Genomic DNA, 11,853 nt, shown 5'->3' with positions numbered 1-11,853 from the left:
GAGGCCTATTGCAGTGGTTTGGCTGTTTGTCCCTTAAACCTCATGTTGACATTTGATTCCCAATGTTGGAGGTGGGCCTAATGGGGGGAGGTGTTTGGCTCATGGGTATGGATTCCTCATGAAAAGATTAATGACCTTCCTGGGGGATAAGTGAGTTTTTTCACTCTTAGTTCCAAGAGCTGGTTGTTAAAAAGACCTGGCACCTCCTCTGACCCCCTTGCTTCCTCTCTCACCCTGTGGTCTCTGCATACTTGGGCTCCCGAGCGGAAGCAGCCTGAGACCCTCACCAGATACAGATACCAATCCTGAACTTTCTAGTCATCAGGATTGAGTGAAATAAACCTTTTTCTTTACCCAGCCTCAGTCACTCCTTTATGGCAACACATAATGAACTAGGACACTTATCAAAGTAGACTTGGCCGGGCATGGTGGCTCACGCCTGTAATTCCAGCACTTTAGGAGGCCGAGGTGGGCAGATCACCTGAGGTCAGGAGTTCGAGACCAGCGTGTCCAACATGGCCAATCCCCGTCTCTACTAAAAATACAAAAATTAGCCGGGCGTGGTGGCAGACACCTGTAATCCCAGCTACTTAGGAGGCTGAGGCAGGAGAATCACTTGAACCCAGGAGGTGGAGGTTGCAGTGAGCCGAGATTACACCACTGCACTCCAGACTGGGTGACAGAGTGAGACTGTCTAGAAAAAAAAAAAGCAGACTTAAAGGCATGTCTGAATTTTCCAGGCCAACTGAGGGCAAGGTGAAGGATGTTCCTGGCAGGTGTATGACCAGAGGCTAGGGCTGGGGGTGCAGATGGAGACAATGGCAAGCACCTTATTAGCTGGGGGCCAGAGGACACCTGTTTTTGGATAGATCACTTTGAGTCTGGTACAATTCTTTACTGCTGCTTAATGTCAGAAACTTAATTATGCTTTTGCATGATTCTAATTATTGCCTTTTTCAGAGCTCTGCTGGTAAAAAGTGGGGTGCCATACAAACAGTCCCCTTTCAAGCCCAGCGTGTCACACATCCTGCCAATCAATCACTGTAATGTCCATTGTCCAAACAGGTCAACCGTTGTCTCCATGAAAAACTGGATAAAGAGTTGCTGATAGCAGTGTCCTGGTTCTTCCCTTTACATTCTTTTGGGGGAAGGTGCTGGGAATCAGCCTAGCTTGTGGCATGTGACCTTTTTTATTTGAATGGCACTACAGACAGCACTTGTGAGCACAAACTCTGAAGCCACACTGCCTTGGTTAAGATCCTAGTGGCCACTTTCTGACTGTGTGACCCTGACTTAATTTCCCCCAAGTTTCAGTTCCCTCACCTAGAAAACGGCACCCATCTCTAAAGTTAATATACATAAAGCCCTTAAACGGTGGCTGGCACACCGTAGACCAGAATAGCTATTGTTTTTATCACTTGTCCAGATATGTTGATACAGCTCTGAAGAAAGTAACAGAAGAAGTTCCAATTCTCTGTTAGTCTTAAGGGAGATTTCACCTGGAAGTGCTGGCTATCTTGCTGTGTTAAAGGAAATTGCAGAAAGGGACTGGTCTCCATCTGAGTCCAAGTTGTCTTCTTGTGAGGAAAACAGGCCATGAGTGAAGTCAGTGATTCACCGGGTGAGGTCAAATTCTGAGTTAGGCAGCTCCTTACCTGAAAATGATCCTCCTTCCACCCAAGGAGGTGTTTTGCTCTAACCCCTCCAGTCCTTCCTCTTTGCTTACCTGTCTTGCTCCTGTTCCAATGTTTCCCCATAAGCTCCATGAAAATAAGGCCCTATCTATCTGGTTCACCTGTATCCCCAAGTTACAGAGATGATACTCAGTAAATGTCGCACAATTTTGTGAAAAAGAACGATGTGGAAAGTGAGTGGGGCTGAGGTGGCCAGTCTGTGTTGGGGGCCCAGTCAGTCAAGCGGTTGAGGAGGGTTGTGGGCCCATGCCAGGTGGTTGGGGACCTTGAGTCCAGGCCCCCATCCTCATGGGTCCAGCCACAGCTCCTCCTGGGCATCCGTTTCATCCTCAAATGTGGGGAATCCGGCTTCTATGACTAACATACAACTCGCACATTTTAAAGATGTTTTATTAAAAAAAAGAAAAACCAAACAAAAATCCCAACCCAAGAACTCTTGGTTCTGGGAGACTGGGAGCAGCTTAGGTCTGTGGGGAGGGTAGAACCTGGAAGACAGAAAAGTATAGGGAGCCTCAAGCCCTGGGAGGGAGAGCAAGAGCAGCCTTTCCCTAGGGCTCAGCCTCTCTCCGCGGGGCCTGGGCTTATCCACTTGGAAAAGACAGGTTGGAGGGGCTCAGCCCCCAGAAAAAGGCAGGGTGAGCAGTTCTGGACAGCCCTCAGGCCTCTCGTCAAAATCACCAACCAGCTGGCAAGGAGATGGTGGCCCAGCGCTGGATCCAGCCTATCAGCGCCGTGCCCGAAGGCGGGGTTCAGCCCACGATCGGGAGCCGGGGCTCAGATAGGGAGGCGTACCCCAAAGTTCAGCGAGGGACTCAAGCCCCTTGAAAAGAAAGGGCTCTCATGGGGCAGGACATGGAGGCAGCCCCTGGCTGGACTCCTGGGAGGGCAGGGCAGGACCCATACTCCTGGAGGCCTGCGGAGCTCAGGGACCTTGAGGGCCGCGAGGCAGCACTCGGATGGGCCGAGGCGGGGGATTGTCCAGGACCGGCTCGGGCCGAGCCCGCGCACCGCCCCGGCGCTTCTGCTTGCGCAACAGGTAGTTCGAGTACTGGACCTCGGGCATGGCCAGCTTGAGGCAGGCCTCGGTGGCCGGGCCGGCGCCGCCGCCGGGCAGGTCATAGCCCATAATGTCCACCTTGCGGCTGGGCTGCCACGGCTGCAGCTGCTTGGTGCGGATCTGCGCGGCAGGCCGCAGCAGTGGCTCGTCCCCGAAGCAGCGCCGCAGTAGGCGCTGGCGGGCCTCGCGTAGCTCGCGCGCCTCGCGCTCCACGCACGCGCGGCCCGCGCGCGCCACGCGGCGCCAGAAGGTGGCGTTGAAGTGGTCGTAGAGGCCGGCGTCCAGGGCGTTCCAGGTGCGCGCCGCCCGCGCCAGCGTCGCGGGGATGGCGGCCAGGCGCGAGCTGGCGGCGCGCGCGTTGAGCTTGGCGTAGAGCACGTCGTCCAGGTCCCAGGCCAGCAGGCGCCGCAGCAGCACTAGCGACTCGTCGAAGTACTCGGCGATCATGACAAGCGAGAAAACCTCCTCCACCTGGCGGATGAGGCCCGCCAGGTAGGCGGCGTCGTCGCGCGGGCTGCGCTCATTGTCGCCGCCCAGGTCGTAGGCCAGCGTGTTGTGTGCGAACATGGCGAAGTGCTCGCCGGCGCGGTAGTAGGCCTCGGGCGCGCGCAGGAAGGCCTCGAGTGAGGCGTTGGGCACGCGCCGGAAGGCCGGGCAGTACTGGTTGTAGTAGCTGAAGAGCGACTCGAACATGGCGGCCGGCTCGCGCAGGATGGTGACATAGACGGTGCCAGGCGGCATGAGGCGCTCCAGCTCTGCACGGTCGAAGCGCAGGTGGCTGGCCAGCACGTGCGGCGGCCGCGTGGCCGGGTGCACGAAGTGCGCCGAGAAGTTGCGCGGGTAGCAGAACTGGTGCTCGCAGCTCGGGTGCGGCAGGGCCACCGTCAGGTTGTGGCGCTCGGCGAAGCGGAACAGGATGTTCTGCACCGTCGTGCCTGCCGTCTTGTGAGTCTTCAGGAAGGCCACGGTCATGTGCTTGGGGCGCGGCGGCGAGTTCCGCAGAGGAGGGCAGCTCAGGGGGAACAGCTTGGGGTACCTGCCAGGCCCAGGGGGTGTGCGGAGAGGAGGGTGTGAGGGGGCTGCCGCTTGACCCCTGCCCTTACCCAAGGACTGTGGGATGTCCCACAGCGTGGCCCCGCCTGGGCTGCACTCATGGAAAGGTCGAGGGTGGTGCTTGGTAGCCTCTAAGATGCCCCCTATGATCCCTGCTGGCCTCCTGGTATTCACGCCCTTGAGTATTCCCCTCACCTGAGTTAGGCTGGACCTATCATTGCATGTAAAGAAGAGAAGAGGGCAGAAATGATGGGATGTCACTTCTTAAATTTCATCATAGAAAGACTGTGGCTGGCTAGTATCTTGGTGTCTTTCACTCAATCTGGGATGACAGATGATGGAGGAAGCAAGCTGCCATATAGTGGGCAATCCTATAGGGAGCTATCACTAAGTGGGAAAAGCCCACAAGGACCTAAGGCCCTCAGTCCGCCAGCCCCCTTGAAGACCTGAAGCCTGTCAAAACCACGTGAGTGAGCATGGAAGCTGATCCTTTCCAATCAAGCCTTCGGATGAGACTGCATCACCAGCAAACACCTTGGTTGCAACCCCATGAAAGACCTTGGTCTAGAAGTTCCCAGTAAGCCACACCTGGCTTCCTGACCCACAATAACAGATGTTTGTGTTTTCAGCTGCTAAGCTTTAAGATAATTTGTTTATGCAGAAATAAATAAGGGACAAAGACCCCTGGAGATCTTTGAGGAATCCCACTTTGTATATGTAGAAACTGAGGGCCAAAAGGAGAACAATCACTTACACAAAGTCTGGACACGACTCACATGGTCACTGAATCCTTTTGCTCTTTCTCATTTTTACTCTTTAACTGGCTCTTCACTCTGTAGATGGTTGGCACTGGGCTTTGCAGCAACCCATTGTTATGTTTCTCTTGAGGCCTCTAAAGCCTCATTCATTCTGTCATCAACTATTTTTTGGGTGTCCAGTATGTGCCAGGTTATGCTAGGTTCAAGAAATACAGTAATATACAAAAACAATCCTAGCCCTCGTGAAGCTTTCATTTCTGTTGCTTCATTCTTAAAACATGGGTGTTTGGGATTTCAAACCAAATTATCTGGCAAAGGGGGCTGGGCGCATTCACACCATTCTCAGGGGCAGACAGTGTAGAAAATGGGGACGTGAAGTCCCTGAGAGATGCAGGGATTTTTTGGGTTCACACAGTGAGTCAGGAATAGGGTCGGGGTTCCCGTGAATCACATGGTATCCTGTATGAGGGTGACTGGCTGTGTCACACATATCATGTCTCACTTTATAGATGAGAAAACTGAGGCTCAGAGAAATGAGGGGACTTGGCCTTGCCCAGCACTAGGGAAGTCGTGAGAAGTTGTTTCCACTGGGGAAATGCTTAGCTGCATGCTGTGGGGAGTTGAGCTGGATTCGGATCTCAGCTAACTGATTCTGTAACTTTGAGCAAGTCACTCTACCCTCTCATTGAAGAGCAGTCCCTGTCCAGGGAGGCTGTGTGGCCCTAAAGGGAAAGCACTTTCAGAATAGAGGGAAGGAGCAAAGCCTAGCAGGACCCTTCTGGCAGGTGGAAGAATGGGGAGGGGAGCTCTAGCCCCCCTGGGGCCCCGCCCCCTCGCCGGGGCCACGCCCCCTTACCAGCTGAGCTGCGCCCCCTGGTGGATGAGAAGGCTTACGGTGCTGCACCCTAGCACCAGCAGCAGGATTTTCCGGCGGCTCATCATCTTGGTGGCCTGCTGCAGGCGCTGGAGGATGGGTGGCATGGCAGAGTACCCACCCCTGGACCAGCCAGGGCCTCGCTATCCAGGACTCCCTTCACAGGCACTCATGGGGGATCCTGCGGCTCTGGTAGCAGGGCCAGTGTTCCTGAGAGGCCTGGCAGAAGAAGGCAGACGGGTTTGCAGTGGGCAGAGGAGATGGGATCTGGCCCCCAGCAGGTCTGATGCAAAAAGCTCCAAGAGGTGGGGTAAGCAGAGAGACCAGGGCAGATCGGATTCCTGCCTCCCGTTACCAAGACCCTATCTCCTCACTGCTCCAGATAACCTAGTCTTGGGTGGAATTACAGGGTCTAGGGTGTAGCCAGCCCTTCAGGCTGTAGCCACTCCCATCCCTCAGCCCTGTCTCTGTCTCTCTACCTGCTCCTAACTCGTCCTTGTCTCATGGTCATTTGTACATGTCTCCCCAGTGGAGTGGCTTCAGCGCCAGGGCTTGGCTCAGAACATAGAGGTCTCAATTCAAAGTTTCCTCTCCTCCAGGACTCCTTGCCCAATTGCTTTAGCCCAGGGTTGGTCCTGACTCCCCAGAGAAACCAAGCTCCTCGGAAACACTGATCAGGCCTTCACCTCCTTGGATCGATATGGCTTTGAGTCGATACTGCAGGCTTACTCTATGTACTATATTATTACATACTTAATCCCATTTAGTCCTCACCACAGCCATGACCTAGGTATTATTCCCACTGTACAGATAAGGAAACTGAGGCTCTAAGAGATTATATCACTTGTCCATAGCTACACAGCTGGTAACAGTAGAAATGAGATTCATACCTGCTGTTTCTGGCTCCAAAGTCCATGCCCTTAGACACTGTATATGCTATTTCTGTAGAGGACTGGTTTCCCCAACCTTGCCCTAGACTCTGGCAATTCTGCATGCTTCTGAGTCCTGAGCACTCCTAGCTGGGCTCCTGCCCTGAGGGCCCAAGACTGAGAAATTCATGAGGGAAAGGAAGGTCTTGAAATCCTGGAGCCCTATCTGGATTCCATCCCCAGACACCTGAAACCCAGGCGGCCCCATCAGCTGACTCTGCAGGGAAAAGTGCCTGACCAAAGCAATGGGATGGCAGCCTGGGCGGGGTGTGGGTTGGGGCGGGGTGTGGGTTGAGTAAGAGGTGGCTCCTGCTTGTTGCCCTACTGAGGATCTCCAGGAGAAGGTGAGCTTCCATCCCAGGTAAGTCCAGGAGTAAGAGAAGGGAGGAGGGCTTGGTCCCGAACAAGTCTCCTTTCCCCACAGGAATGCCTTGGCTTAAGGGCAGCCCAATCCTGGGCAGCTCCCATAGAAAGTCTGCTTCAGCAGTGATGCCCGTCCCCAAGCTAGGGTGGGGCCTCAGTCTCCAGGTTCAAGTTTAGCTTCAGCCCTCACACATATCCTTCTCTATGGAGGAGGGGGAGCCTGGAACCTGATGGGCATGTGCATGTGGAACTAGGACACCTGGGTCCCAGGAGGGGTGAGGTAATATGAAAACCCTTTTGATCATCACCTTTTCTGGGAGCCCTGGGCTTGGCTTCCAGTCTCTCTTCTTGACCCTGCTCCCTTAATCCTGGATTACATTTAAACCTGTTTGGGTGGAAAGATGTTCTGCTTATGCCTCCCCTTCTCTCTAGGCCTTATCGCCACTTCCCTCCACCTGCCTGCAGACAGACTTAATCCGGCCGGAGCCAAGGGTAAAGGGTCCAGCCACAGCGGGCAACCAAGGGCACAGCAGTGGAAGTCAAAGGCCCTCCCTGTCTCTTTAAGGATTGCTGGGGCAGAGAAGGGCTGGCCTGGCCTGGCTGGGGCTGCTTGCAGGAGGAAGTAAGAGCCCTTGGCCCTCTAAGGATACACACCTTTTTCCTCTGTCACTCCTGCTGCTTAGAGAACTTGGTGGTTAGACAGAAGTGTCCCAAGATGGGAAGAGGGAAGTCTACATCCACCTTTGCTAAACTTGCAGAAACCACCCTATTTCTCAGAGGATTCAGGGTCAGCCAAGGAAGTCAAACCTAGCTATGGGGGAACTTTCCCGGGGGCAGAGCTTCTACTGGCCGCACAGAGAGAGTGACAGGTGCCTGGTATCCCCCTCCGTCCCACTCCCGGGCCTTTCCCCACTTCCCCACATGGCTGAGCTCTGGGGAGCTAGCCAGGCCCCAGTCTGAGGCCTGCTTAGGGACAGGGGACAGGACATCCTCAGTGCAGGAATTCCCTGGACACCAGCCCCTGAAGGTGGGCACCAGCTTCTGTATGGCCACTGTCAGTGACAGGGTGTTCATCACCTCCCGATACAGCCTGGTCCATTTCCAAGCAACTTACAACTGTTCAGGTTCTTTCCGGGACAGCCAGGATTACCCTGCCAGTGGTAGCACCTGCTTCGGCCTGCCCCTTCCACCTCCCATTCTGCACTCTTGGTAGTGCTGCCCTCCTAGAGCACACAGAACATTTTTCTCCATGACAGACCTTCAGGTATTTGGAAGCAGTAACCCTGTCTCCTCTGGGTGGGCACTCGGCCAGGCTAAACATTCCAGGTCCTGAGAGAGGGTGCTGCTCGGACATTGTGGGAGGCCTGCCTTCCCTTGGCAATTTGACTCCAAGATACCTGTTTCGGAGATGGGGCCAAGGCAGTGCCTCTCAGGGAGGGGGCCACTGGGCTGGGTTTCCATCGGATTTTCTGGCTGGTGTGGGGTGCATGGTGGTGCTGCTGGAGCCGTGTTTTAGAGCAGTGGCCCTGGCTCCTGCGCTCAGATGCTTCACACGACTCCCCATTGTGCCTGGTGTCTTCTCCATGGAGAGAGTTTTCCCAGCTATCCGAGGCAGGTCAGGATGCCCAGGCTCATCAGAATGTCAGTGCTAATTTTAGTCAGAACAATCTACCTCACGCTGCTGCCCAGTTTTGCAAATTGCTAGCTTTTCTCCAGGGAACCAAAGAAATAGTAGAGCAGACCAGATCTTTGAAAATGGGCCTGGGTGCCCACCCTCCTAAAGGAGCCCTTTCTCCTCTGTCTCCTCTGAGCTCTAGAGCTGAAACTGATGCACTCAGAGGAAAGAGTGCCCTGGACTGGACCACTTGGACCTGACTGCTGGTTGGCCCGGAGACTCCATCCTGTCCTGACTTGAGGGATGGGACAGCCCTGACCCAGGGTGCTCCAGAGGAAGGGGCGAAGGGCTCCGGGGGGTCTGCAAAGTACTGGCCCAGGAGAACAAATCTTTCCACCTCCCTCTTTTTCCTCCTCCCCCACCCCGCAGCCTGCACCAGGTCTGCCCCTGGCCCCCCAGCCTCCTCTCTGTCTCATCCACCCCCGCGTCATCCCTGCCTCGGAATTCCCTCCATCCTCCTGTCTCCATTACTGCCCACCCGCACCATACCTCCCACTCCCTCAGTTTCATCCCAGCATCCCCCAGGGATCCTGCCAGTGGGATCTGATCACCATAGGGGATAGGCCAGATTGGCCCGCTCACCCTATCTTCTCCCACTTTCCAGGGGTGGAGCGCCCCACTCCTCATGCTTTCCAGGCACTAGGCCCCCAAGACACTCTCCCGCCCGCCTCTCGGCCCCCATCCCGGTCTGGTCCACTCCCACCCTTCCAACCCCATGCCGGCCACTGCAGTACTCACTCCGCGCGCCTGGGCTCTGCCTCTCGCCCGGGTTGGGGGCGGCCGCCGCTATCTCTGGACCCTTGTCGCGAAATCCGCACGGGGTCCGAGGGTGCCCGGGGCCCTGCGCGCCGAGTGCCGGTGGCTTGCCTCTCAGCGCCTGGATGGGATCAGGTGGCAGCGTCCGCTAGGCTCGCTCCTCCCGGCTCTGCCCGCCCCCCGCCCCCCGCCCCCCATCGCACACCGGAGGAAGGCGAGGGGCGGGGCTAGGCCGCGAGCAAGTAGGGGAGAAGGGAGAGAGGGGAAAGGAAGGGGGACGGGGGTGGGGTGGGGGGGGGTGGTTCCCTGGCTTGCCCGCTGGCTGCCGTGAACAGTCTCTGGGTGGCATCTTCACATGCAGTTGTCTTACTCTGGCAACCTTGCAGAGTTGGACACTAATGTGGCCAGCTCCCTTCTCTCACTCAGGCAGGGAAACTGAGGCTGGGAAGGTGTCTGGATACTCCTGCATTGCTGGGTATTCTGAGGCACCACCGGTCATACTTGGGCTTCTGGGTGAGCCAGACGCAGGTACACTTGCAGGTACCCACATCCTCTCTGTCCTCCTCCAGCAGAGAAGCAGTGCTCCAGCCTTGTCTGGTCCCATCTCTGCCCACACACCCCCTTCCCTTCCAGCGTGTCCCCCATACCCTCTGAGGTAGCTTCTGGCTGCTCACCCATTCTTCCTCACTAGGACTCCAGACCCACTCACTCCTGACCAGAGCTATAGTGAGGCTGGGACCCCTGCCTAGGCACCTGCCATGAGGCATCAAATAACCCAAGTTCAATCCTGGTTTGCTGTTAAATCCCAGAGTCAAGAGGCAACTCCCTGAGCCCTATTGCTTCCAGCTCTAAAATGGGAAGCTGTTCTGAGGTAGCAGAGATAATATACACGAAGGCTCCATGTGAACTTCTTAGTCCTCAGTTCCCATCACCTGGGAGATGGGCAGCAGCACCTCCCAAGGCCATGCCAGACATCAAGAGCCCCACACTGAGTTCTGTGGCTGGCCTGCACACCTGCTTTCTATTTTGCTCTGGGCCTGGTAAAGCAAGGATCCTGGAGCTGGGTAGCCACCCAAAGGTGGGACTGGAAGGGGCTGGATACGCCCTTCTAGGCCCACATAGGAAATAGTGTGAGGGTCCTTGTTATGGTTGAGGAGGAGGAAATAGGGACTCTCAGAGTCAGAAGGACTGCTGGTGGCCCCAGTTCGGCCCCTTGGGCATGTCACCTTCTCTGCCCATCAGTCTTCCACTGTGTACAATATCGTGGGGGAGGGGGATCTTGAGACCTTGCCTCCTTCCCAGGGCTGTTATAAAATGAGACTCCAGGCCGGGCGCAGTGGCTCACGCCTGTAATCCCAGCACTTTGGGAGGCCGAGGCGGGCAGATCACGAGGCCAGGAGATCGAGACCATCCTGGCTAACATGGTGAAACCCCGTCTATACTAAAAAAAATACAAAAAAATTAGCTGGGCGTGGTGGTGGGCGCCTGTAGTCCCAGCTACTCCGGAGGCTGAGGCAGGAGAATGGCATGAACCCAGGAGGTGGAGCTTGCAGTGAGCGTAGATAGAGCCACTGCACTCCAGCCTGGGCAACTGAGCGAGACTCTGTCTCAAAAAAATAAATAAATAAAGATAAATAAAAAAAAAGACTCTACTGTCAGCCTTTAGTTTATCCTGCCTCAGAGACCCCGCCCCCTTCCCTAGCACCTACACATGCCTTGGGGCCTTCAGCCTCAGATGACCTGCCCTGGGCTCTCCAGTTACAGGGAGCAGAAGAGCCTTCCTTTGGGCTAGAAAGGTTCTGCCTGAGTGGGCTGACAAGCTGGAGGGAAGGGCGCCGTTGTTCTGTCTTCGTTACTGTCCTTTCCGGGTTTGGCTTCTCCTCTGGGAGTGGCTGCAGGAGCCTGCCATAGTGATATTGATGGAAAGGGGAAAGGTCAAGGTTTGGGTAGGAAGAAGAGGACTTCCCACCCAGTGTTAGGATGTGAGCCAACCTTTCTCAACCCAGTCCTTTTCCCTGTCTCTCCCAAACCTCACCTTCCCCGGACCTGGTGCCCCATTCTTTTTTTTCCTCTTCCCAGCTTCTTTTCCACTGGGGGCAGTTGGCAAAATGGAGCTGGAGAAAAGATCTGAAGGGGATGTGCAGGGAGAAAATGAGACCATTTCACTTGAGTCTCCCCACTCCCTTTCTCAACACACATAAAAACACACACAGTGAGCCTAGCTGTCAGTGAGAGGGCAGAGCTAGTGGCAAAGGTGGGGAGAGAAACTGAATTGATGGTGTGGGACAGGGAGAGGTGGATGCTAGGGAGGCAAGAATCCCTGCCAGTCTCTGCCTCTGTCTCCAAAGGCCACGGGGAGTTGGGGTGGGGAGTGGGAGGCAAGGTGGGGCCCCCAGTGCAGGTGCGGCTGAGGGAAAAGGGCCTGAGTGTATTTTCGAGACTAAAAAAAGACACAAATGCGGTCACCAGAAACATTGTTCCTTTTTTTCCAGTAATCATTTATTGGGCGCCTCTTGAACGCCAGGCGATGCGAGACTGAAAAAGATCAAGTCCCTGCTCACATTTTTGGGATGGAGGTAGGAAGAAAGGGCAAGAAAGACTTAACAAGCGGTGGAGATTCGAATGTATTATGGGAGCTCTAAGAAAGGAAAGCGGGAGGAGGCTTAGTGGAGAAGACGACATTTGAGCTGGCCT

The 11,853-nt window shown here is 55.4% G+C and overlaps 1 protein-coding gene across 1 annotated transcript; it reads right to left on the bottom strand.

Annotated features, from left to right (window-relative positions):
* Nucleotides 1-733: 733 nt before the first annotated feature.
* Nucleotides 734-9,314, bottom strand: GAL3ST3 (galactose-3-O-sulfotransferase 3). Its single transcript, XM_002821482.2, has 3 exons — nt 9,142-9,314; nt 5,419-5,655; nt 734-3,787 (listed from the first exon to the last, which is right to left on the bottom strand). Exons 2-3 carry the CDS (start codon nt 5,541-5,543, stop codon nt 2,617-2,619), a joined length of 1,296 nt encoding a protein of 431 aa, XP_002821528.1. The 5' UTR covers nt 5,544-5,655; nt 9,142-9,314; the 3' UTR covers nt 734-2,616.
* Between the last annotated feature and the right edge of the window lie 2,539 nt (nt 9,315-11,853).

The sequence above is a fragment of the Pongo abelii genome, chromosome 9 (genome assembly GCF_028885655.2).
Source record: "Pongo abelii isolate AG06213 chromosome 9, NHGRI_mPonAbe1-v2.0_pri, whole genome shotgun sequence".
Classification (NCBI taxonomy): Eukaryota; Metazoa; Chordata; class Mammalia; order Primates; family Hominidae; genus Pongo; species Pongo abelii.
The sequence above is the reverse complement of the archived record's forward strand: the minus strand, read 5'-3'. Positions and strand labels throughout refer to the sequence as shown.

What these genes read in the sequence shown, in the direction of transcription:
- GAL3ST3 (XM_002821482.2), bottom strand. Translation starts at nt 5,543, where the DNA reads ATGCCACCCATCCTCCAGCGCCTGCAGCAGGCCACCAAGATGATGAGC. An exon ending in CAGGGGGCGCAGCTCAGCTG is followed by an intron (nt 3,788 to 5,418) that starts GTAAGGGGGCGT and finishes TGGGCCTGGCAG; the next exon opens with GTACCCCAAGCTGTTCCCCC.